General features: G+C 46.4%; 1 protein-coding gene and 1 pseudogene across 10 annotated transcripts in view; both read left to right on the top strand.

Annotated features, from left to right (window-relative positions):
* RFX8 (regulatory factor X8) overlaps window positions 1-24,730 on the top strand; it is a 255,588-nt gene extending 230,858 nt beyond the window's left edge. For 7 of the 10 annotated variants that reach the window (XM_073897873.1, XM_073897874.1, XM_073897872.1 and 4 more), the window contains 10 exons: window positions 1,133-1,243; window positions 1,832-1,909; window positions 5,675-5,788; window positions 6,596-6,746; window positions 9,381-9,439; window positions 11,163-11,319; window positions 13,458-13,552; window positions 16,429-16,543; window positions 19,091-19,407; window positions 24,374-24,730. In XM_073897873.1, coding sequence (XP_073753974.1) covers window positions 1,133-1,243; window positions 1,832-1,909; window positions 5,675-5,788; window positions 6,596-6,746; window positions 9,381-9,439; window positions 11,163-11,319; window positions 13,458-13,552; window positions 16,429-16,543; window positions 19,091-19,407; window positions 24,374-24,550 — 1,374 coding nt within the window. In that variant the 3' untranslated portion in view covers window positions 24,551-24,730. Of the gene's footprint in view, window positions 1-1,132; window positions 1,244-1,831; window positions 1,910-5,674; window positions 5,789-6,595; window positions 6,747-9,380; window positions 9,440-11,162; window positions 11,320-13,457; window positions 13,553-16,428; window positions 16,544-18,014; window positions 18,182-19,090; window positions 19,408-24,373 lie in introns of those variants that run through there. The other 3 variants (XM_073897877.1, XM_073897879.1, XM_073897880.1) reach the window with 3 other exon arrangements.
* On the top strand, window positions 2,800-4,064 carry LOC112821504 (solute carrier family 25 member 3 pseudogene; annotated as a pseudogene).
* Window positions 24,731-27,471: the final 2,741 nt, after the last annotated feature.

Here is a 27,471-nt window from a genome sequence, read left to right as displayed (position 1 = left end):
CCCCTAAGCTCTTCCTGATCCTCGCTGTGATATGAGTTGATAACAAGGGAGCATGAGAGAAGGAGGAAGCTGGCAGTGCCTGTTCTCGATTGTGTGCAGCGCCTCGTGGGGTGGTAGCCGAGTGCCACTCCTATCCGTAAGGGTGGGTACAGGTGGTTCAGAAGGCCACTCTGCCCTCACGTGGCTTGTAGACAGGAACATACTGCAAACCCACACAAACAGTCTACTAAGCAAGATGTAAGTGAGAAGCTCAGTGAGGCTCTGAGTATATAAGATCTGAGGATATAAGATCTAAGGGTGAAATACTAATCTTGGAACTGTACTGTCACAGAGCAAACCATTGGGGTGGAGAGAGAATGAAGAGGAAACCCTCATGTGTGTTGCAATCCAATGTGGCAGGCTTCACAAGCTCAATTTCCAACTCCTAGGAATGATTTCAACCTACTCTTTTGAAATGGAAATTATTCAAAAATTGTTCTGGAAAATCTTGAAGAAGTCATTTAAAATAAAATCAAGGTCCTGCAATCAATCAGGAGTGATCCTGCCTTCCCTTGCTCAAAAGGGACAGCAGGAAGGAATGTTGAATTCACTTTCTGCCATGTTACCTCTTTCCTCCTTGATGGAAATGTTTTACCATTCTGTAATGTGTCCTTCTGAAGTCTGTGCTCTTCATTTTCCTTGGTAGTTAGACCCTGAGATTTCTGATATAACTAACCATTTTTATAATACAGGCATCATGACCTAGACAGGATATGGTTTTATTTCAGAGGGACAGTTATATAGACAAGGATTGTATAAATGTATTTGTGTTATTAAATTATTCATAGATAATATTTTTATCACATGTTACTATACAGCACTTGTAATACATGACCGTAAGAGTGACACATTTGAGTAATATATTCAGTCCTAACTGCTTCGTGATGAACAGAGTTTATAGAATATAAGGGAAGGTTAATATCATTTGAAATGAAATAAGGGGGGAAAGTTGCTAGGATCAATATGTCCAGAGATGTGGATAAAAGGTTACATAGAACATTAACCTGTAGTAGCAATGTGATTATTACATGGTTTATATGCAAGGAAATGCATTTTATTTTCAAGAGATAATCCATGTGTAAATGGTTTCTAGTGTGAAAATCATTCACCGATAAGGACAGACCCAGTTGGATCCCCTTTGTCTGAATTCAGGAGATGTCCATTCTGGGAGCAAGAACTGGCAAAGAAGTATTCCTACAAAATGGTAGGCTTGCATGCCTGGGAGAAACTAACTTTTCATGCCTTTGATGCCCAGAGGAGTAAATGTCTTCTTAGTTTGCCTGTGATCCTTTGAACCCGATGGAGTGATATTTGCCTTCTCCCAGACCTGTGAGCACCAACATACCCTCCTGGGCTTGGTGGCAGTCAGGAAATTCAGATCTTCCCCTCACATCCTATAGAAAGGGACTACCTGGGACCACTTTGTCATCTAGAATGAGGGCTTCCCTATGACAGAGCAGAGAACAGATAGGCAGATTTTCTAGAAACTGGGATGGGGGAATATGAAGGGGGAAATTGGGGTTTAGGGAGAAAGATGTCAGAGACTGGTGGCCTCTTTAGTGGGTGGTACAGACCCTGGGGTTATGACTTCAAAACTGAAGCTATGTCCATGTTAGGCCAATAATGTGTATCCATTGCTCCATATAAATAAATAGCACCGTTAGAACTCAGCTACTCTTATAGCTGAACTGCAACATGGGCAGCAGCCTCTAAGGGCTGAGGGAGGTCTTTGAGGATCAGTTCATTCTTGAAGTGACTTTAAAACTGAAATGATTTTCCATATCCTTCCTAGATGGCCTTTCTTGCTGATGAATACTACAACTATTGCCAAGATATTTTACAAAACGTGAGGAACCAAGAACTTGAGAGGGTAGGGTTTTAGCTATAAAATACAAGTATTTATGACTCATTATTAATCATTTTACTTGAAAAGACCCCCTCAAGGGATGTCGAGTGGTAATTCATTGCACTGTAGTGCTTAGAAGTCAGCTATTTATAGATACTGAGGTGATATCTGAGGTGATATTTTTATTCAGTTTAATCATTTGGAAATTTTCCAACGTGCTAGTATAACCTTATGCTTCAAATATAATTCAGCTATTTCTTAAAGATCTAATTCATGCTGATTTTGAATGAAGTATTGGTAATATTATTCACCTTAGAATTTTCAGTCATGCTGAAGAGCCATTTTATTGATAAATGCTAACCGAAAAAAGAAGCAAGACTTTGAAGCAGGGTCGTCTGTGTTGTAATGATTGGGTTTTATTCTAGAATTGGCTGTGGAAAACACAAACACGTCTTTTAACCATTCTGAATTTTATCTTTTGCAGTAGAAAATCCAGGGAAACAAGCACACATTTAAATGAAAGCTTTTCTGATGCCTAGGGTTCTAAGTACTTCAGCTTTGTGTGATAATATTCATTTAGCATGAGTTCATTTAGTACTTATTCAGTGTAAAGCATTATAGTGAAGGAGAGACCAAAATGGCTTCAGGATGACCCTTGTCCTACTGATGCAATTTTCTCAATATCCATCCACCTTGAATATCTAATACACTCCTTTCCTTCATTTGCTCATCAAACATTAACTTAATTTTTACCCTGTGACTAGTACCATTTCTGGAACTAGGAAAGTATTCTCCATAAGGCTTAAGCTTATAATCTGCCTGAAGGGCACAGATCTAAGGGTCGGGAGGACGTTCGGCCTCTGTGAGCCGCAGCCTTTTGGAGGAAGCTGTTGTGTGTTCACCATCTTAGGAAGATGTTCTCGTCCGTGGCGCGTCTGGTGCGGGCGAACCCGTTCAACGTGCCGCACCTGCAGCTGGTACACGATGGCCTCACGGGCCCCTGCAGCAGCCTCGCAGGGCCCCCGGGCCCGCCCCGCTGCTCCCACCCCTGCAATCTAGCAGCAGCCGCTGTGGAAGAGTACAGTTGCAAATATGGCTCCATAAAGTTTTATGCACTGTGTGGCTTTGGTGGGGTCTTAAGTTGTGGTCTGACAAACACTGCTGTCGTTCCTCTGGATTTAGTGAAATGCCCTATGCAGGTGGACTCCCTGAAGTACAAGGGCATATTTAATGGATTCTCAGTTACACTTAAAGAGGGTTGGTGTTCGTGGTTTGGCTAAAGGATAGGCTCCCACTTTCACTGGCTACTCTATGCAGGGGCTCTGCAAGTTTGGCTTTTATGAAGTTTTCAAAGTCTTGTATAGCAACATGCTTGGGGAGGAGCATGCCTATCTCTGGCGCACATCACTATATTTGGCTGCTCCTGCCAGTGCAGAATTCTTTGCTGACATTGCCCTGGCTCCTATGGAAGCTGCTAAGGTTCAAATTCAAACCCAGCCAGGTTATGCCAACACTTTGAGGGATGCAGCTCCCAAAATGTATAAGGAAGAAGGCTTAAAAGCATTCTACAAGGGAGTTGCCCCTCTCTGGATGAGACATACCATATACCATGATGAAATTTGCCTGCTTTGAACATATCATTGAAGCATTGTACAAGTTTGTGGTTCCTAAGCCCCAAAGTGAATGTTCAAAGGCAGAGCAACTGGTTGTAACATTTGTGGCAGGTTACATAGCTGGAGTCTTCCGTGCAATTGTTTCTCACCCTGCTGATTCCATGGTATCTGTGTTGAATAAGGAGAAAGGTAGCAGTGCTTCTCAAGTTCTTCAGAGACTCGGATTTAAAGGTGTGTGGAAGGGACTCTGTGCCCGTATCATCATGATTGGCACTCTGACTGCACTACAGTGGTTCATCTATGACTCTGTGAAGATCTACTTCAGGCTCCCTCACCCTCCTCCACCTGAAATGCCAGAGTCTCTGGCATTTCAACCCAAGAAGAAGCTTGGGTTAACTCAGTAGAATGATCAAAGCAAATGTGGACTGAATCTGCTTGTTGATCAGTGTTGAGGAAAGTGCAAGAGGAACTTTTATATATTTGACAGTGTAGGAAATTGTCTATCCCTGGTATAATTACTGTAGTCTCTTGCCTAAGGCGAGGGTTTCAAACCCACTGTTGAAATAAACCCAACTATTCATGGAAAAAAAAAAAGAAGCTTACAATCTGGTACTAAAAGGAGCAATATAAGCCAATAAATATGATACAGTATGGCAAGTTCTAGAATGGCAGCTTGATTAGATTGTTCCGGGTGCCGGGAGAAAGAGTAAAAATGATGGCCGGATAGTCTCCCAAGGGGAAGCCATGATGCTATTGATTGCAGTGGAAAAGCAGAGGTTCAGATACACTCAAAAGTGCAGTAGGAAAGGAGTTCCAGGTAGAACTAATGGTGTAGGTGAGAGCAGCAAGATGTTCTCAGGCATGACATGACGGGAGAGTCACTGTGACTAGATATAAATAGCTATTAAGGAGAGAACCATAGGGGATGTGGGAAAGTAGTCTGATCCTAGAAAGGGCCTCATACCCTGTGAAGAATTCTGATTGATTGAGAAGGTGGTGGGGGAGCAGTGATGCAAGACTGCCATATTGGAGCAGACGACAGTGAGGAGGTTTTGTCATAGGCAAGGTGAGAAGTGAGGGGAGGGGTCAAGTCTGGAACAGTGACAGTGACATCAGAGAGAAAGATGGGCAAATTGGAGAAATATTGCTGAAGCAGATGCAACAGGATTGGATGACTTTGGACAAGGGTGGTGAGGGAGTTAGCAGAGATGAGCCCGTGGTTGCTACCTCATTCAGACCCAGCAACCCCAAAAGCCATGCTCCAAAGTCACCAACCTGACAGTAAAAAGATTAAATAATCCTGTTCATCCCACTATTGCATTTTTTGTTCCATATCTATGAGTCTCTTTGGAGATGTCTTCTCTAAAATTAATGCCCCAATAACTGGATTTCAAATCACAGAGTCGTCATCAGGTACTTTGAGAGTTGGCTGTAACTTCCTTGACAGCCTGTATACAGGAATAGCTCTTTGCCTAGAGTCATCAGCAGGGCCTCGTGTCAGGATTTCAGCGCTGCAAAATATTTGAGCCTGCAAAAATCCTAAAAAGGCAAGGGTCTTTATTAGTTGGCACCTCAGATTGGCCACCTGGTTCAATAATAGAGTCTGAAGAGTCAACATGGGCAAACATAAAGAAAAGTAAGGAAGCTGCCATTTTGTTCCACAACAAAAGGTATCTACAGAAGTCTTTAAAGAAGGCTCCATGGAGAATGATACCAGTGCCCTTTGGCTCACACAGTCCTTGGGTGAATTCTAATTTATCAAGGAGGCCTCTTTGATTAAATACTGTTACACATCCTTCTGAGCTGACAAATAATTGAAGGAGTCAGTCAGTCAATGAACATTTGTTCTAAACGGTGGTCTGTGCTCTGTGGCCAGATCCTCATCCTATTACAAATCAACAGGAGCCCCCTTGTGGTCAGAAACAGCCTTCATTCCAGAAAACTTCTTGAAAATGCCATTCCACATCAGCCCATCCAACTGGCTAGTGGCTCACTGATGGGTTGCTGGAAAGAACACTTCTAAAACACAGCTTGGAAAAGCTGATAGGCCGAGCTATACATTAACTGGACTGAAATTAATCCCATTACCATTTGGGGCTGATTAAGTATATAACGGGGCATCAGTCTCACCAGACACAAAATGAATTTTGGGAGGTATGTTCTGTTCCCTCATCAGGTGGAGGACTTGCTCACTTCCTTCTGGAAATCTCTGCAGCAAGACACAGTCATGCTTATGACATTGCCCGATGTGTGCCAGCTCTTTAAATGCTATGATGTGCAACTGTACAAGGTAGGAAGACATTTGCTTGCCTTGCTGGTTTGTGTCCTTTCCAGAAACCAATACCAGATGCTGGGATTAGGACTGCAGCCCTCCTGTTCTGCAGGCTCCATGGACTTCAGGCCCTCTAAGGAGTAAATCATGGTGTTGATGGAGCCTTTTAATCTTTCTCTAAAACTCAGCTTCTTTTTTTAAATTCGGTGAGAGTTACCTCATGGAAAGAAAAAGCCAGTACACCTGGTGATGTATGGTTCCAGTGATTAGTGAGCCCTGCATTGAGTCAAAGTTCTTTCTCTGGTAACATCAACAAAGAAGTCTTTAAAATGAGTAATTGGAATAATTGCTTTGGAATATACAGAAGTGCTGGGTTTTCTCATTGCTTTTTTTTAAATGCTCAACCTCCAGAGTGATTACTGTTATTTGGGGATCAGTTGTATATAATTTCTATGCTTCTCCTGAAGCTGGTCATGAACCTTTACCTCTTACTTTATTATTTTTTAGGAAACAATCTAGTACCTCGAAATGTTTAACACAAAGGTTGAAAACTGGAGGCTGGGTTCAGCCCTTATGTAGTTGGGTTTGATCCCATCTACTATTGGTTGAAATAGTGTTTCTGAAATTTTTTGAAACAATTATCAGTATTTTAAGATCTTTGAAAAAAAAATCTCATTCTGGACACACACCCCACGCATTGAGCAGAGACGAGAGCTACATGGTAGCTTTCTCTCTGAGTTTGTGGCACGGCCAAACATGGCCACTTAGAACTGGAGGACGCCTACCCTGGCCGGTAGTCACCTCCTCTCGACAATTCCGTTGTAGGGAATTGAGGATGTTCTCCTTCATGACTTTTTGGAAGATGTTTCTATCCAGTACCTGAAGTCTGTCCGGTTATTCAGCAAGAAATTTAAGCTGTGGCTACTTAATGCTTTGGAAGGTTTTCCAGCCCTTGTACAGATCTCTAAACTCAAAGGTAGGTTTCAATGAAAAGAAAAAAATGAATTCTGTGAGAGTAGATGAAGGATCTAACTTTCACACTGAGGCAGGACATCTCAGCTGGTGGGTAACTCTTCCCCTCCTGCGCTAAACTGAAGCCCACAAGGCCTGACCAGTTCGGATCTGCTGGCATTTTCTTTAGTGCCATGTTGGGTCCTTGTGCTGATCCATCCACACCCTTTCATCGATTGCCCCTTATAAATCCTAACATGGATTTCTGACGGGCCCACGGGGTTAGAGGTGCAGAAAAGTTGCCACTGACTATGGTCCAGGCAGGGGAGAAGCCACAGTGCGTCCAGCTGGTGACTAATGTGTGCCTTCTCAAACCAGCCTCCTGAGGGCAGCCTGCAATCCTTGGACTAGGTGGCCCAATATTCTTCCACCTCTTTGTGCTCTGTGTGGCCTCTCAGCAAGGCTTCCAAGAATATCGCTCCCTCCTTAGAAATTCCTCCCATGTCCTTAACTTTTTCACACCTCTTGGGCCACTGGGGCATTCCCACTTTTGTGGTCTCAGTCTCCCCACTGACCTTCTAGAACATGTTCCCTTCCATCCTGCTGCCAGGTGGTAGTCTCTGAAGACTACTTCCCCCAGGCTGCTTGTCTGCTCAAGGCCTACAGCAGCTTAAAATGCCAACACTCACCCGCGTGTGCAGGACATGCTTTATGGTCCTGGAATACCTCTTTTCCCCCTCCTGCCTCTGTGAGGTTTTCCACCACTGCCTGTAGCTGCCTCCAGCGCCCTCCCCACCCGGGCCCTCCTCTTCCTGGGCCAGCTTGCTCAGGGCTGAGTCTTGCTTTCTTTGCACACTGTTTGCTGTCTTCTCAGACTGGCCCCAGAACAGGACCAGCTCTAATTTTAACCCACCAGCCCTGCACCCCTTGCTGTGTTCAGTACTCACACTGGGAAACTTGATCCCATGCGACCCACCTGGACATGTTCCCATGGCCGGGCAGGGACCGTGGGCCGGAGACTGCCAACCAAGAATCAGCAGAAAGAGGGTGCTGCAGGGAACGTGAGGTCTGGAACTTGCTGTGGCAGAGGGTCCATGAAGTGAGGAGATTTCGCCACTCAAGCCCAGTCTCCCTCCGTCCCTCCCTGAGGCTACTTCAGAGCTTTCTTGTTGGTCATCCTGCCTCCAGCCTCACCCCCTCGATCACACATCCCTCTGCCCCTAGTGATGGTTCTACACAGTGATCTGACCCATTAAAACCTTCCACGGTCCCTGCTGCCTGGACAGTCCACAGGCCTTCACTCACTATGCGGAGTCATTTACAGCTTGGCCTCTGGTCTCATCCTTGTCCCAAACCCCTGGGGGAATCCCCCCACTGGTGCTCCCCAGCAACACAAGACAGGTTGTATCCAAAAAGGTCCTTATTCCTGCTCCTGTCTCTGCCTAGAATGCCAGCCCCGTCCCCACCCCCCACCTCCCTCCCCCGCCAAGCCCTCACCCCTCCCTAACTCCTAACTTGCACATTCTAAATGAAGCCACACCTGACACCTTCTTCCAAACAGGCCCCTCCCTCCCCTCTGCACCCCCCCACACCGCTTCCTTCATTCTTCCCCAGGTGGCTCTCACACTGCCCGGGGCTCTTACCCTGCTGTGGGGAAGGCATCTGTAGGTCTGGTGACCCATCCTCAGAGGGTGAGCCCTTAGCAGGTAGAGGCTGCCCTCCTTCGTCCAACAATCCGGTGAACACCCAGCACACATTTATGGAGCAAACACTGCACTAGTGTCCCTCATAAATATTTGTCAGATGAATACATGCACACACTCCCTTTATGTTTCCTCTTTTCGCCCTTTCCTTTTCTTGGGTCACTTTTCTTTTTTAAAGATTTATTTATTTATTTGAGAGAGAGCGAGTGAGCATGGGGGTGGAACAGAAGGAGAGAGAGAATCCTGAAGCCGTCTCCCCATTGAGCACAGAGCCCAATGCAGGGCTCGATCCCAGGACCCTGAGATCCTGACCTGAGCTGAAATCAAGAGTCGGATGCTCAAGTGACTGAGCCACCCAGGCGCCCCTCCTTGGGTCAGTTGTTGAGGAGAGCACTGTAGAGATACAAAGTTGGGGGAAGTCCTAAACTCCTTTGAGCAGGCACGTCAGATGCTGGGAGTACATCACATTCTGGCACAGAGGGGCGGGGGGGGATGGTTTTAGTCAAGTGGCCCCTGCCAGTATCTCCTAGCCATTCGGGAAAGGGCCAGTGGGCGGTGGAAGACCAGGATGCGTGGAGGCCTCCCTGTGTGGAGGGCAGTTTAGGCAGCTGTACCTTCCTGGGCAAACCCGCGGGCCTCATGTCCGTGCTGTGCACCTTCTTCCCCACTGTGTGCGTAAGAACTTGAAGCTACAGGGGCGCCTGGGTGGTTCAGTCGGTTAAGCATCTGCCTTCGGCTCAGGTCATGATCTTAGGGTCCTAGGCTCGAGGACCGCATCAGGCTCCCTGCTCAGTGGGGAGTCTGCTTCTCCCTCTCCCTCTCCCTCTGCCCTTCCCCCTGCTTGTGCACTCTCTCGCCCACTCTCTCTCTCTGTCAAATAAATAAATAAAAATATTTATTTAAAAAAAACTTGAAGCTACAGTATTAATAATGGCCATATGTTTTGTTCTCAACAGAAGTTACTGTGTTTGTCAAAAGACTAAGAAGGAAGACATACCTTTCCAATATGGCAAAGGTAGGTTTCAGCCAACAGGACAGTAGGGAACAAAGCAGTTTCCTGAAGCAAAAAGTGAAAGGTGCAAGTATGTCCTAAGAGCAGGTGGTAGCTCCCGTTGTAGGGAAGCCATATCCATCTCCTTAGAGGGCAGAGGGCAGACAGGAGGACCTTGTTGGCCACTAACTGGGAAGGTGTAGAGTGCCCAAAACTCTCAGCTAGAAGCCCACCCCACTGCTCCCCTGCTCAGAAAGGTTCTCCCTGCAGGAGAAAAGGCAGAACAAGCAGGTCAGTGTTCTAAAGTTCGAGAGGAAGAATCCACATAAGTGCTGACCAGGGCCAGCCAGTGTCAGAGGTGAAAGGGCATCATGGCAGAGTCTAGAATAGACAGATGGAGACCGTCACCCTGTGCAAGGCCCCATGGACTCCGTCACCCTGTGCAAGGCCCCATGGACTCCGTGTGTCCAGTCTGCCAGGTTTCTCAGCTCTGACCTTTTCCCTCCTGGGTTGTTTATGTAGCTTCAGTGTTAGAGGAAGGCAGAGAAGGGCTGAAAGAAAGATTCTAGGGCGCCTGGGTGGCTCAGTTGGTTAAGCGACTGCCTTCGGCTCAGGTCATGATCCTGGAGTCCCAGGATCAAGTCCCACATCGGGCTCCCTGCTCAGCAGGGAGTCTGCTTCTCCCTCCGACCCTCTTCCCTCTCGTGCTCTCTATCTCTCATTCTCTCTCAAATAAATAAATAAAATCTTTAAAAAAAAAAATTCTATAATGCCAGTGTGTGGGCCCCTCAGGAATCTGTTCTGAAATCCTGTGGACACCAGATTGGGACAGCGCTTAGACTGCAGCTCTGTTCCAAATCAGTCCCAGCTCAGGAGGAGCACTGCCGGGCCCCTCCGCTTGGCCATCTCTGTCCTTCCAGCACAAAACTCTCTCTTGACTTCACGTTTCCCGGGGTTGTTTCCTGCCTCTGTGCTCACAGCCCATCCGGTTCTCCAGCACTTTCTCATTCCTGATTGGGTCAACTGGTGATGGCCAGCCCAAGTGGCAAGCTCGGGTTCTAGAGCCACCCTGCTCTGAATCTTCTCTTTCTGAACATGATGGTTGGGGGAAAGTTTACTCAACACCCCAGGTGCCCTCAGGCTCCTCCCCTGTCAGATGGAGGAGGTAGCTGCAGGGCCTGCTCCTGAGGCTGGTGTTGAGGATGAGCCCCTGCTCAGCCCTGGGGCTCCAGAAATGGAGGGGATTGGATTGTCCCCATTGGGTGGCTGAAAAAGTCAGCTCCCAGCAGCTGAATTCATGGCCCAGAGGAAGGACAGAGATAGCGTCTGGTGCCCGCAGCCCCCCTCTGGAACTGGCGTCTATGGAGCCACATTCTCCTTGCAGAGCTTCCGGCAGAGCCGCCGTGCTCCTCTCTAGAGTAGTTCAGGTGCTTGGAGTGGGGTGCAGGGAATAAGAATCAGGGAGAGGAAGAGCCACAGAGCCCCAGGAGCCCTGACCACATCTGCCTCTGAGCAGAAGGACTCTGAAAGGTGATTTTCAGAAAGGCCATCCTAGAATACGTGCAATTTGAACATTTCAGTTGTCATGTAGGATTCAGTTTTAGTGGGTTATACCCAAATCCACTTCTCTTTCTCAAAAAAAAAAAAAAAAAAAAAAAAAAAAAACTTAGTCTTTTGGAGAGGGGAATTAGGCAAAAGTAAAAGGACAAGATTTAATGAAGTTATTATGCTTCTCCATTATCTTTAGACTATGAGAATGGTGTTGAAAAATAACAGGAGAGTCAGCGTTTTGAAGTCGGATCTACATGCCATCATCAGTCGAGGCACTTTGGACATGTCTAAGAAAGCCCTGCCAAGTAACCCGAGTAGTGCCGCTGACCTGGAGACACATGCGGAGATGAAATGTAATCTCCCTTCTGCACCTTGCGTTATTGGGTCATTTGGGATATATTTGGGGCTGGCATGGCCATCACTAGTTTATGAATTCTTAATAGAGGTGGAACCTACTTTACTCTTTGATATTATCATTTATCTGCTCGCACATCTCTTCCTGCAGGGGTGAGGAAGGGTTCGCCATGTCACCAGTGCTAATACACGTTTGTTGAATGAATGAACAGAGGAGGGTGGTTGTTGCTTCCCAGTATTTCTTCCTGGAAATCAACCTAGGGTGTCTCCTTTGGAAAAAAACATCGATCTTGTACATGCAGATTCAACAGTGTCTCTTCTAACTCGGTCCGAATCACATTAAGTTAATCCTGCCTTGCCAGATTCCGCTGTGTCACTATTGTGAGCATTACCAGTGTTATTTTTCACAAGGTGAAGCTTAGCCATGTGCTCTTACCGTTATTTCACTACTTTCCAAACAAGTGATAGTAAGTATGTGGATATTCCTGCCCTTTGCTATCTGAGAGTTGTAACTGTTTTCAAGGGAAAAATCTCCCTTGTACAAAGAGCTTGACAAGCGGGCTGACAGCATTGTTCCATCTCCGGGAAGCGAGAGTAGTGAGAGAAGCAGCTGTCCTCACTCAGCGGGGAAAACCTGGGTGCTGTTTCAGGAGGAGAGCTGCAGAAGGTGTATGACCTCCTCCCCCAGACTACGGGCGAATCTCTAGGCCTTTGTAGGAGAGTTGCCAGGAGGGGCCATGGGAGCCGCGCTCCATTCATGCACGTTCCAGACACTCCCCCAGGATGGCCCGGGAAGGTCCAGTAGCCTCATCCTCCATGAGCCTGGCCCTGTCCTGATACACTTAGCTGTGCTGAGAGCTGCCTCCCCAGAACCTGTGGGCTTCTTCCGGTGTCAGCTGTGGCTTATTCATCTTGGTCCACCCAACACGGTGCTGGCGCATGGTAGCACCCACATACTTCATAACTAGTTGAATACATGGATTCAGTAGTGCATAAATGCACCACAAATTATCCTGGCCTCTTTCTTAACCTGGAAGTAGGGCCGACTTTGGTAGGATTGTACCAGTTATTAAAATATATAAATAGGTCCATACTTGTCGGCGGGTCACCCCTGCCCCTATTGTCTGGCTGTTCCAAATCCCAGCTCCTTCCCTCCCAAACCAGTAATAAGAAGGTAAACCCCTAACCTAGGAAACTTCAGAGATATGGACAAGCAGTGCTCATTAGTAGGAGCCCAAAAGGCCCTCTTCCCAGGCTACTGGTTCTCCCCCAAACTCCAGGTAATTGCCCAAAGCCTGCTCTTGCCCCCAGCCAGAGCGCAGGGAGCCTCAGAAGGGCATGAGGCCTCTCCCCCGGAAGCCTGCCCAGTAGTCCTGTGTGCTCCTACTGGCATTCTTGTGAAGAGAACTTCCAAGAGGGCACAGAGCCAGCAGGGAGGCAGTATTCTGGTCACCACTGCTGACGCCTAGCAGATAAATGCTGGAGGTGTCCCTGGAGGATCCTCCAGATGAGACCTGGCCAAGCCTCAGTCAGGGCCATGGCAACTTACTCAGGTTTCTAAACTCTGCTTGGTACATAGCCGCATTCCAAAAGGTGGGCGAGCCCAAGACTGTTCTTTGCTCAGTGCTGCCTGTGCAGGTGAGGACCCAGTCCTGATGTCACACATGCTTGGGCCCCACCCTTCAGGTCTGTACTGAATTTATAGCCCCAGACAAGGCACATCCCTCATCGGCTTTGATGTCCACCATGGGTTTAAAGGACATTAATAAACTACCCCTCTTGTGAAAACGGCAAGGGTAGGTGAGCTCATGTCTGTATCATGCAATGAGCTCATCTGTAGCTGGGTTCTGTATAATTACAAGGTGTAGTTATTATTTCAAAATATTTTTTTTTCCATTTCAACAAGTGACAGACGTGGTTCCTAAGAGGCAAGACCATGTAACTCTGAACTAGTTGACCGCAGAGGTGACAAATCCAGCTTTAGAATTCTTCCTTTGTGTTCAAAAGGAGTGTGAGGCCCCAGGAAATGCCTTTGAACTACCAGTCCAGTGTTGTCCCCTAGGTCACCTAGTATACAAATACCTACAGTAAAATCCTGCTACTTTGCTCACAATCGTTTTGTTTCTTTTGTTTCCAGGTTTAAGCAGTTTGATTTCTTTGCTGGGGACATCCACAGATCTCAGCATATTCCTGAATTGTCTATCCTCAAATCTCCAAACATTTGTCTTCCAGGTACAAAACCATTATTTTTTTTTTAAGGGAAGAAAGGGCTGTTGATCATTCTAGCTACATTTTAGCACCAGTGCCCATGACCTGGTGCAATGAAAGAGTTTTCTCTGGCCAGAAATGTGTCAAGGTTGGTGCGGGTATTAAAGATAGGGAAGTGGTGTCTCAGTACCTCCTGCAACAAGGCAGGAATCAGAGGCTGGCACATACAGGTGTGTGTTTGTGGGTGAGCACGTGCACTTGGGTGAGCATGTGTGGTCTCAGGTGTGTGTGCAAGTGAGCATGTATGTGCAGGTGAGTGGGGGTGATGGTGGATGAGCATGTGGGGGTGAGCGTGGGTGAGTGTGCAGGTGAGCATGAGTGTGGACTGAACATGGGTATGTAGGTGAATGTGTGTGAGGGCGAGCCCATGAGCATGGATGAGTGTATGTGTGCACCAAGCAAGAATGTCTAGGAGGAAGAGAGAAAACAGTCTATTTAGGGAGAACAGTGCTGGTCTAGGTATTTTGCAGAACCATCCAAGTGTTAAGCTTGATTTCACAAAATCAAAGATGCATTGTTTTAGATACAGATGGGTTTGGTCCTTCTGGTCGACTTGAAACTTGGGTGTTACTTGACTAGGGCGTTACTTTGGCTTGTTGTCCTCATCCTCTGCCTTGGCAGCCTCACTGTAAGAGCTAAGAGTACTGTCAGAGAAAGTCCCAGCACCCCCGCCCAGCGACCCAGAGGGGGTGGTGGCTGAGGAGCTGGGGGCTATGCATTAAAACCTAGACCCAGACGAGGCAGCCGAGGGCTGCGCTGCCTTGAGGCATTGTCCTCTGAAGGCTGAGGCAGTTAGGAAGGGCCTTGATGAAGGAGGTGGGATTTAAACAAGATGTAGAAGGTGAATAGAATTAAAGCAAACTAAGAAAAGGAACAATGTCCACACGAGACTGGCAAGAGCAGAATGAGCATATGGAAAAATGGAGGGCCATTTACGGAAGAAGCAGACATCTCTGGAGCAGAGAACAAAGACTTGGAGGGCCTGGGCCAGAAACTCGACTTTGGGCTTTCTGTTAAGCCTCCAGTCACATTTCTTTCTCTCCCCCTTCCTGCCCCACGTGTTCTTGTCTATATGCCTGTCCTCTCTATCAAAGAAAAAAGGGCACAGGTAATACCTAAGACTGCAGGTGGCAGTAAGGTGACACACCTCAGAGATGAACCAGGAAACTTTTCGGGAAGGAGTTTGGAAGTCAGTTCCAACGCTTGGCAGGTGTCTGTTTCCATTCTTTGCCTCTGGGTGATAATCATTCCAGATTCCGTATGGCTTTTCTTTCTCCTCGCTGGGCTTTGGCAAAGCCTGTTTGTAACAGTGGTAAGCATGTCCAGGGTTGCTTTGCTGTGGAGACATGTATTCATTTGATAGCTTCACCCGTAGAAGCTTTCAAGCCTCTGTTCCTTGTTTTGGGTTTTCACTCCACCCCTGACTTGAACCAAGATGAGTCCCCCTGAGACCAGTAATACCAATCCTGCCTCAAAGCAGCCCGAGAGGCTCACCCTGTTTTAGACCATGTAACACTGTATTTCCCAAGACTCCCACCCCCGTATCTTCAGCCTTCACAAATGAGGCATGTTAGAAAAATGGTATTTTTGTAACCGTGCCTTTGAAGGGCTTGTTTTTGTACAACATCTTGGCTGATAAAAAACCAGACTATTGTCAATAAAATACTCAGACTGTGGAAATATAAGCCCTGAGGCATGTGGGAGGTGACTAACGGCTTCGGTGGCTGGCGTCTGGCTGCAGGCTCACAGAGGAAGCCGGTCAGCTGGGTCACGTGCTCCCTCTCCCAGTTCTCACTGGTTTGGGCCCAGCAGCAGCTTCTAGACACAGGGGCCTGAAGTGCCACGTGGGTAGCCACAGCGCTCAGGGTTTACATTTCAACACTTGTGCAGAGTGCTGGTCACCCAGGGCTACTTCTCCCCATGCTTTTCAGAAGTATCCTTGTGTCTGTTGAGCGGGGCTCCTCCTGGGAGTCCTGTGTTATGTGGTCAGAAGCACCAGGCCAGGGGCCAGGAGCCCACGGTGGGAGGATGCTGCTCCCGGATGGGGTTCACCACCTCCCAGAGCCCGGGGCACTCACAGTGTGCAGAGGAAGGAGCAGCAGAGATGAAAAAGGGTATTATTCCCTCATTTCTAGCCAGGCTCAACATCTCCTCCTCAGAGACTTGTGGTCGCGCCCCGTGTGTGGCCCAAATACATGATGAGGCTTAGGAGGGCTTCAGGGGCGTTCATTCTAACACATGCCCGCGAGATTCATAGAATCCCCAAGGCGACTCTCCGTCTAGATGGAGTTTTGCAGCCTGCATGTGGAGGCATCTCACTGGTACCCAGTTTAGTGCTACCCAGCCTGTCCACTGGCTGCCCGGATGGAAGCTTCCAGGCCTCAGGTCATGCACATGGTGCAGCGGCCAGCTTTGTGCTTTCCAGAATCAGCGCAGTTACCTTCATTAGTGTGGGGTCTTGGGCCGCTTTTGCACGCGCTCAGACTGGGCAGGTATAGAGCGGCCAGCAGCTCTCTCAGGGGCGACTGCCAGGTGGGCCCAGAGAGGCTGCCCGCGCCAGTCCTCTGTGGTGCTTCACAAATGACCGCTTTTGAAAAACTGTAGGCCAGTTACCCACCTCTTTCCTTCTCTCCACCAACCTCAAAGGGTTCTGCCCTAGAATCATCTCCACAGGAGATGCGGGAGACCACATATAGGCCGGTGTGCCTCTGCCTCATCGTTTCTTCTTCCTCTTCTTGCCCCGCCACTTGGGGGCGTCTGTGCGTGGCAGCCGTGCGTACATGATCTTCCAGACTTTGTCACAAACCCCAGCATTTTTTTTCCTCACAAAAATGTAATAGCCCAGCAGAAGCAAAGAAGAGTTTATCAAATTGGCCGCCAGCTTCCAGCTAAGATGGAATTTCCTTCTCACCGCCGTGAGCAAAGCCATGACTCTCTGCCACAGAGATAGTTTCGGTAAGTCAGAGAACACAAAACATTTTGGTATTTTAAAATGTTATTAAGCATAGAATCCAGTCACCTTCTTTTCACCTTTTTAAAAAAATATTTATTTATTTTTGTGAGAGGGAGAGGGAGAGCAGGAACACGAGCAGAGGGAGCGGCAGAGGCAGAGGGAGAAGCAGACTCCCCGCTGAGCAGGGAGCCCCACAAGGGACTCCATCCCAGGACGCTGGGATCATGACCTGAGCCGATGGCAGACGTTCAACCAACTGAGCCACCCAGGCGCCCCTCTTTTCACCTTTTTTGTAAAATACAACACAGACCTAGAAAGCCATAATAATTGTGTTTTAGTGGCAACCGTGATAGTCCATCAAACAGTCAAACCAAGCTTCCCTTTCCCTTTCCATCATGGTTGGATGCATAAGAGGCCTCCCCTTGTTTTTGAATTGTGTACTTGGGTGTTTTTAGAAAAGCACCCAGGGAGCCAACTGAGATGGGGGGGAAAATGGGTTCTTTGGGGCACCCAAGTTTAAATTTCAGGACTAACGATTGATCCAGTCACCATTGTATGCAGATAGTGGAAAGAGTGAAGTAGCATCCATTGCAAACTATCTGCTCAAATAGGTGGTCTTTCTTTGTCAGGAAGGGTCACGTCTGTCCCATCTGTGGCAAAGACGCAGCATAGAGGAACTGTAGGAAGGGAAGTTCACCACTGAGCCCCATGGAGAGGATCATTCATTCCAGTGGATAGTTATTGTGTCCCTACAAAGTCCCAGGCACCTTCCCAGGCACTAGGCGTAACAGCAGTGAAAAGACAAAGTCTCCGCCCCTGTGAGCTTGCACACCAATCTGGGTGAAGAATCCCTGCTCCAGAGAGCTGCCAGATGCCCTCACGGCAGGCAGGTGAAACGAGGAAGAGAAGACAAGCTTTATCGTAGACCAGTTTTGCCAACACTCTGGAACTCTTTCGAGGGTGGCTGCTGTCACCTGTCATCCATGGAGGTGACACTCACTGGTAATGAGACTCTCCCCTTTAGTGAAGTCCAAAATGACTCTGCTTTATGCTAATGCTCTCCCAGAGCAAAGTGAGGGAGTGGAGCTCCTGTGCTAAACTCCTGATAAGAAACCCAGCCCTGAAGCTGTTGCCCCCTACCCCACCACACACCCTCTTTGGACCTCTGTATGATGTCCCAAAAAGTATTTACACTGGTTTTTCCTCTTCATGTGGTTAAATGGGCCAGAGGTTACTGGTCAGGCTTATTCCAGACCAGGTCAGGCCATTCTGTCTCCCCGGGATCCATCACGGAAAAACAAACATTGCCTAAGGCTCTGAAATGGACAAAGTTTGCTGGAAATGGACGAAAGGCTTTGAAATAGGCAGAAGTTTCAGTGCACCCTTCTGAGTTATCTTCAGCTTTCCTGTGTTTTGAGTTATTTTACAACTCTCTAAATTGTATCAATAATAATGCAAATGATTCTCCCCCAGGGAAATGCAAACTAATTGTGTCAGGTGGATGGGCTATTCATTACTGCCCTGAGGACAGATCTGTGGAGCATCTTTACTGTCTATACATGCTCAGTGCTTGGAATTCTCCTTTGAACAAGTTGGCAACATTTTACGAACTTCCTCTTTAATAAATGACTTACATGAGATCTTTGACACGTGTTCATTTTATATCTGTTGAGTGACACGTGTTCATTTTATATCTGTTGAGAGCCGTGGTTTTACCTTCATTAAAAAAGTATCTTTTGGGGCGCCTGGGTGGCTCAGTTATTGGGTATCTGCCTTCGGCTCAGATCATGATCCCAGGGTCCTGGGATTGAGCCCCACATCAGGCTCCCTGCTCAGCGGGAAGCCTGTTTCTCCCTCTCCCACTCGCCCTGCTTCTGTTCCCTCTCTCTGTGTGTCTCTCTCTGTCAAATAAATAAAATTTTTAAGAAAAAAAAAAGTATCTTTTAATGATAGCAATAAGCCAGATCCCCCTCCCCTCAACCCTGCCCCGCTTTTCAGCTGAACATTAATTATCCTTCTTTCCTGGAAGACCAAAGGCCTTGGGATTTGGAGCGTTCAGCTGAGTCACATGCCCTCCTGTCTCCCCTTCACGATCTCCCTGATGGCGGGCCTGCAGGCGCTACATTTCCAGCCTCCCATCGGCAGCTGGCTCCCTTCCATAATCTGCCTCCACATCTCCTCCCAGCCTGTCCCTTAACTACCCCGTGTGCCAACCAAAGGGGGCTGAGAGGTACATTCTCCAGCTCTGGGAACCGCACCTCTTTCTCTGTAGGATTTGCTTTTCTCCCACCTCACATTAGATGGGCTTTAAGTTCCCTCTCATGGCTCAGGCTATTTAGCTGTCTGTGCTTTCTGTCCCAGGAGCCACCTTGCTGGGGTTCACGGGTATGGAATACCTGCCCAGGACCCCCCAGGATCTGCTATAGGAGTGAGAAGGCCCCAGTACACAGAAGTTAAAAGCCCCAGAAAAGTTGGTAATTCCATAGTGATCTGTTTATCTGTCCATCTGTCTATCTAATTACTCATTTGGGGTTGTTATTTCAATGTAGGCTCTTGGCATCTGTTCCACTTGCTGCTTTTGGAATTTGTGACTCATCTACTTCAGTCATGCATGGAGGAGGGGGAGGAGGACGACGATGGGGGACATCTCAAGGAAATGCTACCAGATGACCGGTCTCTTGTCCAGCCAGACCAGGCGTCTTTCCACCCTCCACATTCTTCACCACCGCAGGAGTATGAAAGCCCAAGTGTGGATCCACACTGGGTGACCCTGAAACACAGCGGCCAGAGCCAATGTCCCATGGGTGTGAGCGGTGTGGTTCTCAGGGTCCTGGGCTTCCTGGTGGACAGTGACACGGGCAATAAGGTACAGACACAGGGGCCCCGGCTTCTGCAGTCTTTGCAAAGGACTAAGAACTATCACATGGTTAGGAAACCCATAAAGATCACTTTGTCCAAACAACGAAACATGATTCTAGATCCGTCTTTGCTTTGGGAGATTTTGCCAGAGGTGATTATAGTAGCTTATCTGTTGATCACTGGTCAGCTCAGGTTCGTGGTGCATAGATAGGTACCTGGCACACTCAGAGGTGTGGAATATTTGGATGGCCTGGGTCTTGCCTTCCCACAACTTACCAGGTGTGGTTAGACTGACTGAGCTAACTAAACTAAGAGAGAAACACTGAAAACACCTCTGGTATTTTGGATTTTGGAAAAGATGGAATTGGGGTACATCCTGAAAGATATAAAAATGAGAACTGCTGGGGCGCCTGGGTGGCTCAGTCAATTAAGTGGCCAACTCTTGATTTCAGCTCAGGCCCTGATCTCAGGGTTGTGAGATTGAGCCCCATGTCCGGTTCCATGCTGGGCATGAAGCCTGCTTAAGATTCTCTCTCTCTGCCCTTCCCTCCTTTAAAAAAAAAAAAAAGATTCTCTCTGCCTCTCCCCCCACCTCAAAAAAAAAAAAAAAAGAATTGCTATTTATCTAACACCTACTATACACCCTTTATATGCATCATCTCAAAGCCATATACTCCTGCAGAGTATCTGCTCTTACCATTTTCATGTCATGGCTGAGGTAACTGAGGCTCAGAGAAGCTAAGTGACTTACACAAAGTCACACAGCAAGTAAACAGTGGAACAGAGATTGGAGTCCTGGCCTGCCTGATCTCCAGTCCATTCTTCTCCCACAACACGAGATCAGAAGAGGGTGATCCATGCCCCAAGGAGAATAGGACACAGGTTGCAGAGGTCAGAGAGGGGGCCCTCTCTGAGTGCTAGAAAGAGGAGCCAAACTGATGAAACAAGCAACTGCAACTCCTCTGTTGACCGAGGAAGCGGGGGTACCTGGTGTAAAAAAAAAAAAAAAAAAAAATTGCCTTAGTATTAATTTTTAAAATTTCTATGCACATGTTTGGAAGTTTAGCCACTTTGCACAGGATTTCTTTTGAGCCCTCAAGTTCCTTCTTCTTTTGAGAAGATGAGGAGTTGAGTTGAGTAGGAGACCCAGGCAGAGGCATGGCCCTTCACCTGAGTTAACAGTGGTCTTGATCATGGAAATGAGTCACAGCCTGAAACTGTCCATGCCCTACAGTCCTCACAATAACCACAACCTCCAAGGGATCTTTCCTTCCTGAACAAACCCTCATTCCAAGTACTCCAGAGTTCAGAGAACCCTGTTAATTTTTTTAAGAGATTTTATTTATTTATTTGAAAGAGAGAGGGAGGGAGAGAGAGCACAGAGGGAGAGGGAAGAGCAGACTCCCCGCTGAGCAGGGAGCCCAATGTGGAGCTCAATCCCAGGAGCCTGAGATCAAATTTTTTTTATATATAAAGATTTATTTATCTATTTTTAGAGAGAGTGTGTGAGCAGGGGGAGGGGCAGAGGGAGAAGGAGAGAATCCACAAGTAGACTCCCCACTGAGCGGGGAGCTCGACACGGGGCTCAATCCCAGGACCCTAAGATCATGACCTGAGCTGAAACCAAGAGTTGGATGCTTAACTGACTGAGCCACCCAGGCACCCCCAGAGAACCCTGTTATTGAGCACTTGGATTGGCACACCATACTAGACAAAAATAATGTGAGCAAGAGCAAAAGAGATGCCTCTCAGGTTTACAAATTCTCTGTCTTTGGTTTTTGTTTTCTTACCTTGTAATAGTAAGTTCATATATCCAGCTGCCTTTGATGCTGTTGGTGGAGTAGATTCAGACATGTCTATAAATAAGAAACTCACCTCCTCTGAGAGTGTGTCTGTGAAGCAGACATGATGAATAGGCATGAAATAGGGACATAGTGACATACTGACCTCAAATCAGGGACCCCATGGCAGGGGCAGGAGAGCTGGGCCACCTTAGGAGAACAACAGCTGGGGACAATTAGGGCATCACTCACGACCTGGTATTTCAGGACTGTTGGCAGAGAGAAGGCCCAGTTAGACCCAGTTGGCCAGGCAGTGCCCAGTGGAATGTCTCTCCCTGCACCCTGACCCTCTGAACGATTGCCCTGTCCTGGCAACAGGGTCCAGAAAGGGCTGGCCTGTAGGAAGCCCCCCTGAGTACACTCTGGAGCATTCTATGGAACCCTAACAGGACAAGCAATTGTGCTGGATGCTCAGCTCCAAGTGTGTACATCTCTCCACTCACTGGCTGGGGAAAGAGCTAAGACTGTAGACAATTTGACATGCCCCTTAGTCACCAAGGTAACTGGGAGTAAACTTTTACTTCTTTGGCCACAGTTAGAAGCTGGTGGAGAGCAGACAGTCAGCTCCTTGTGCTGGGCATTTAAATGCATCGTTTCAACAACCCAATGAGATGTACCATCATTGCCCCCGTTTCACAGATAGCATAACTGAGGCTCATGAGGGGTGGAATAATGTTCCCAAGGTCACCTCGCTAGTAATTGGCAGAGCAGGGATTCAAACCTCTGTAGATCTCCTGGCATAACTGTCCCTTCCTAGCACCCTCTCTCTCCCCAGAAGGTGCTACCATGTGCTCTAATTCCAAAAGCAGTGACTTGGGAATGAATTAAAAATACCTTCAAGTCTGATGACTTGGGAACGTAAGTGGGCAATTCTAGTACATAACTTCCTGGGTTCAAATGCCCTATCTTCCACTTCTTAGCTGAGAACCTTGGGCAGGCTGCTTAATTTATCTGTTCCTCCGCTTCCTTATCTACAAAATGGGAATAATAATATCTAATTCCATAGGGCTGTTAAGAAGTTTAAATAAGTCAATCATCGCAAAATTCTTGGAACATAGTAAGAACCCATAATCATTAGTCATCATTATTATTTCTCCAAAGAAACTTAATCTGAGCGCCTTTCCACAACACTCCACCCAATCCCCTAGCAACTCCGAAGTTTATTGCAGTAGGGTTTGACTTATATTTAATTGGTGGAAACAATGGAGAAAGACATTAAATACTTAATTGAACTACATAATAAAGCAATACAGGCAGATGAATGTCAGATAACCCAAGGTAATATGCATTAGAGATTAATTAAACCTGCTTCTGTCTGTGCATGCCTGCTGAATTAGCTATAATGACTTAAACACTCTAACACCAAAAAGTTATGCTCATCTAATTTTTATTGCATTCATTATTCAGCATTTGCACTCCTCATCAACAAAAAAGCACACCCTCAGTGTCCCATCTGCATTCATCTGCCACGAGTTAACACCCCATTCAGCAGCACATCTGTGGCTTCCTCATTCTTTGAACAATTTAGTGTTGCCCTGCACCTATGATGACATCCAGAGTCAGCATTCTGGACTGCCATATCCATCTGTCACTCTTCTACGCTCCAGCAACGTTCACGATAGGAAGGTGCCCAGGGGTGTTTAAGAATAAAGTAAAAAATCACGGATATTAAATAAGGAATATTCTTGGGGCGCCTGGGTGGCTCAGTCGGTTAAGCGGCTGCCTTCAGCTCAGGTCATCATCCCAGGGTCCTGGGATCGAGCCCCGCATTGGGCTCCCTGCTCGGCGGGGAGCCTGCTTCTCCCTCTCCCTCTGCCTGCCTCTCTGCCTACTCGTCCTCTCTCTCTATCTCTCTGCCAAATAAATAAATAAAATCTTTAAAAAAAATAAAATAAATAAAAATAAATAAATAAGGAATATTCTTTTTAAAAACATACCACATGGGGGCACCTGGCTGGCTGAGTCAGTAGAGCACGTGACTCTTGATCTTGGGCTTGTGAGTTTGAGCCCCACATTAGGTGTAGAGATCACTTAAAAAAATATTTAGAAATAAAAAATTAAAACAAAAAAGCATACTACACATTTTTCACTTTAGGGCATGTACTCAAAGATTAAAGCATGGCAAAAATATTTAAAAACAAGGGACTCTGGCTATAGGACAAAGGTAAAGATGATTTTTTTGAGAGAGAAGAAAAACATCCTCTCATTGGGTGGTGATGGTTATTGTCAAATTTAGGGAGAAAGAGTGAGAAATACTTTCACTCACCTTGCGTTTGAAGTTGTTTTGTGTACATCTTTGTAAAATATATTCCCTTATGGGGCGTGGAGGGGGTTATCAATGAAACCAGACCCAAGAAAATAGGTCTCTATCAGTTTGAAAGTATTCATGTCCAAGGAATTGCTAATCTTCCCAGTACCGTCGGAGCTAAGGGAAGGAAGGCATAGTATCCTGGTTTCTCTGATAGGAAGCCTTGCTCAGGCAAGTTAGATGGCTTATCCAAGAGTGGGCACTAAGCTAACTCTAGAATCTGTGAATCTCTCAAATCTATTACTACCCAACTGAGTGTTAATTTAACCAATGACTGTTTTCATGGTTCCCCCACCACCACCCCTTATCTACTGGTGTATTTGATGGATGGTGGAGGGAGGGTCTATGTGGGAATTTGAGCCAAGAATGCAGGGACTGGTATCCATCTGGAAGGCAGCCAAAGCGATGAGCATTGCAGCCACCTAGGAGCCCCTTAAACATTTCACAGGTTCCTTCTTGATTTTCACAACGGATCCACACTCTCCCGTGTCTTTAATGGAAGAGTGTTGGTTTGCTCTCAGCTCCTCACAAACAACTGCAGGCCCATTCCTTTTCCTAAAGAGAGCCCACCTGCCTCACCCCCCATGGCCCCTCTCTCTTACACCATCCCAGGGTTGAGATTCCTTCCCTGAAGTCCTCACCAGGCCCCGAGCATTCTTCAAAGAAGTTAGGATATCCTGTAGTAGGAACAAATAAAGGCAGAAGCTTCCAGTTGAGGTCCAAGGGTGGGGCGAGGGCGTGGTAGAAGAATATAAATGGTGGGTCCTGCAACAGGGAATAACTTTTCTTTCTATCTCTGTCTTTTAAACATTTCCCCCTTGCAGCTCATCCAGGTATTATTGGAGGACAAGGCCACGGAAAGCACAGTCAAACTCAGCCTTCCTGTGGGACAAGAAGCCCTTGTAACCTTAAAAGATGGACAAAAATTTGTAATTCACATATCAGATGTACCCCAAAGCTCTGAAAATATTTTTTTTCAGGGAAAGCAATGCAACATATAAGATTATTTATTTGAATAGGACATAAGAAAACATAGATTTTCACTCTTAAAAATATATTAAATGCTAAAGCTTTTGTATTGATAGGAAAGAAGATTTTATGTACATAATAGAGGTAGCATTGTATGTGTTATGTTTATATGTATTTCAAGGAGTTAGTTTTGATGAATCATATAAACTGATTTGGAGAATAATTTTTGCCTCTGTTGCTTTTCTTCAAGGCTTTTCAGGTGTGTTTATTAGGAACTTAAGAGAAATTTGAGAAATCTTGTTGGGAGTAGAGAAATGGATAGGGGCGCCTGGGTGGCTCAGATGGTTGAGCGTCTGCCTTCGGCTCAGGTCATGATCCCGGGGGCCTGGGGTCGAGTCCCACATTGGGCTCCCTGCTCCTTGGGAGCCTGCTTCTCCCTCTGCCTCTCTCTCTCTCTCTGTCTCTCATGAATGAATAGATAAAATCTTAAAAAAAAAAAAAGAATATGCTTTAAAAAAAAAAGAGAGAGAAATGGATAGATCTCTAGAGAAAGATTAAGTTTGAAGTATACAAACTGATACAAGGAGAAGAAGGCCAATGGTAACATTTTTCTTCCCCTTGGTAGTGCCTTGATTGAAATAGAATTTGCAGAAAGATCCCCTCAGGCAGTGAGGAACAGACAAAGTACAATTTGATACCAACTATTTGGCTTACACATTGGTCCGTTAAGAACATTCCTAAAGTAAGGTCGAATTTTGAAACCAACAGTGTCTGCAACAAATGATGATATCCTGCTTTGAATCACTTTTTATTCTTCTCTTTGTTGCAAAATCCTAAGAAATGTTGAAACTGAGAATAGAGCCTTGTTAAACCAGATCAATTTTTATGTAACTGATTATAATATTTAAAAGGAATTTAACAATTCATGCTTAACATGATTTCTGGCATAAGTGGAGATAATAGAGAATATTTTATTGATCTCATGTTATTTAAGAAATGAATTAAATTTCCCTAAATGCTTGGAAATTTTAAAGAAACATAAGAACTCTGTCTCTAGATTCATTAAGAATTATTCATCTTTATAGTTAAAGAACTAATCATTTTTCAAGGCCCTCTCCCCCTACACTTAATATATTACGTCATTACTGAAGCTCTCTGGGAGGAGTTGTTTGTCAAAGACTAACTCAGAGATACTCCTTTGCTCACTGTTCAGTGACCTTGCATATCCTTTGTTTGCTCGCATATAAGTAGAGGGTTGGGAGACTGAGTCAAGGAACAAAGGTAGCACCAAGATGTATCAGTCTGGGAACAGTGAATTTTGTTTGCATATCTGGAGGTAAACTGATAACGTCCTTGAAAAAGCCAACCAGGTTTATCAAAGGCAACAGTCTGAATTGTTTATCACTGGGGTTAGAAGTTAGGGTAGGGGTTGAGGGTGGGTAGTAAGAAAGAGGAGCGGAAGGGGCTACTGGGACCCTCATGGTGTTTGCAGGTCTTGGCTGTCAGGGTAGCCATACAAGTGCGTTCACTTTGTGAAAATGCGTCACAAAGCTTATGATTTGATTTACTTTTCTGCTTTATGTTATGTGTGAAAATGTATTTTTAAAAATAGAAGGCATTGCACACGTAATGGGGATTGTGTTAGAGGTTCCTGGTGGGAGAATGGCTAAGAAGCACACAAGATTTCAAGAGACAGTGAGCCAGGCTAGAAAGCCTCGAAGACCACCGAGCACCGATGTGAACATGGGACTGCCCCTGCCATGTACATCTTTGTTTTTCCCACTCAGTCCACCTCCCTGATGAGCTGAGGCAGGAGGCCGAGCAAGGAGACCAAGAATCTAACCACAACCTCCTCCCTCACCTCAGGCCTCAAGACCCAGCATAGTTCTCAGCCAGGGGAGAGAAAACGCTTTTATCCTTAATAAAGTTTGACATTTGGATTATTACACTGGATCAGACATTCTAATTACCCAACAGAGATGGTTCCTGTTTCATTCATGGCAAATTATGCTCAGAGACTGAGACTGTTTTCGCCAATAATTTATTTAACGAAAGTTCACTGCGGGAATTATAATTTATAATAATGATATGTCAAAGCCAGTAGCATCCAGGATAATGTCTCTTCATGAGCCAATAAAGAAAGAACATACTCCAAACCAGTGATAGATTAATTACACTACTGTCCCAGGCAAAGGGGAGATGAAAGAAAGAAAGTCCAAATTTAATCGAGGGGTACGTTTCCACCAGTTGGTTCTCAGAAGAGTCGGCTGAGCTACCCGAGAGCGGATGTCCAGCAGCCAGCCCAGATTGAAAGCATCTTGTTGCTAGAGCACCATGCTAGCAGAGCCGAGGGGCTGGTGTTGGCAGGGAAGAGGCTCCCCAGCAATGAGTAGCCTCGCCACAGCAGGAGCTAATGTCCCGAGGTCTTCAAAGAGCTCTTTAGATCACCAAAGAGTAGCCTTGCCCAGATGGAACACTCTTGGTAAGTCTTCACAAATGTTTAGTATTAAGGGTTTTCTATCTATAAGCACTGAGCGCAGCAGCTTTGGGGACATCCTTTTGACATGGCCACCTAAATGTAAACCAAGTCACCCTTAGATCAAGACAGCGTCACTTATGCCATAAAGAAGTGGATTTGAAGTCATAACAGGTCTTATGATCGAAAGTGACCTGGTCTATGATGTGAACATGAACATGAGCATAAATAGGAGCTCCCTCTGGCCCCTTCCCCAAACTTGGGTTTTTATCCAAGAGCCAGAAATAATTCACAGAGTGAATGGCAAAGATTGTTTTCTGCTTGCACCATCTATCACTTCACAATTTGGGCATGACAAACTAATCCTTAATGGCTTAAAACAGCCATACTATGTGTATTGTTCCTCACCGGTCCTCAGGTTGCTTGGACAGTTATGCTGATCTGGGCTGGACCTCGTGCACCTCAGCTGGCCTCACT

Source organism: Callorhinus ursinus, unplaced genomic scaffold, assembly GCF_003265705.2.
Source record: "Callorhinus ursinus isolate GAN/ISIS: 27379988/994484 unplaced genomic scaffold, GSC_fseal_2.0 scaffold10, whole genome shotgun sequence".
Classification (NCBI taxonomy): Eukaryota; Metazoa; Chordata; class Mammalia; order Carnivora; family Otariidae; genus Callorhinus; species Callorhinus ursinus.
Note: the sequence above shows the minus strand (reverse complement) of the source record. Positions and strands in the feature narration are given on the sequence as shown.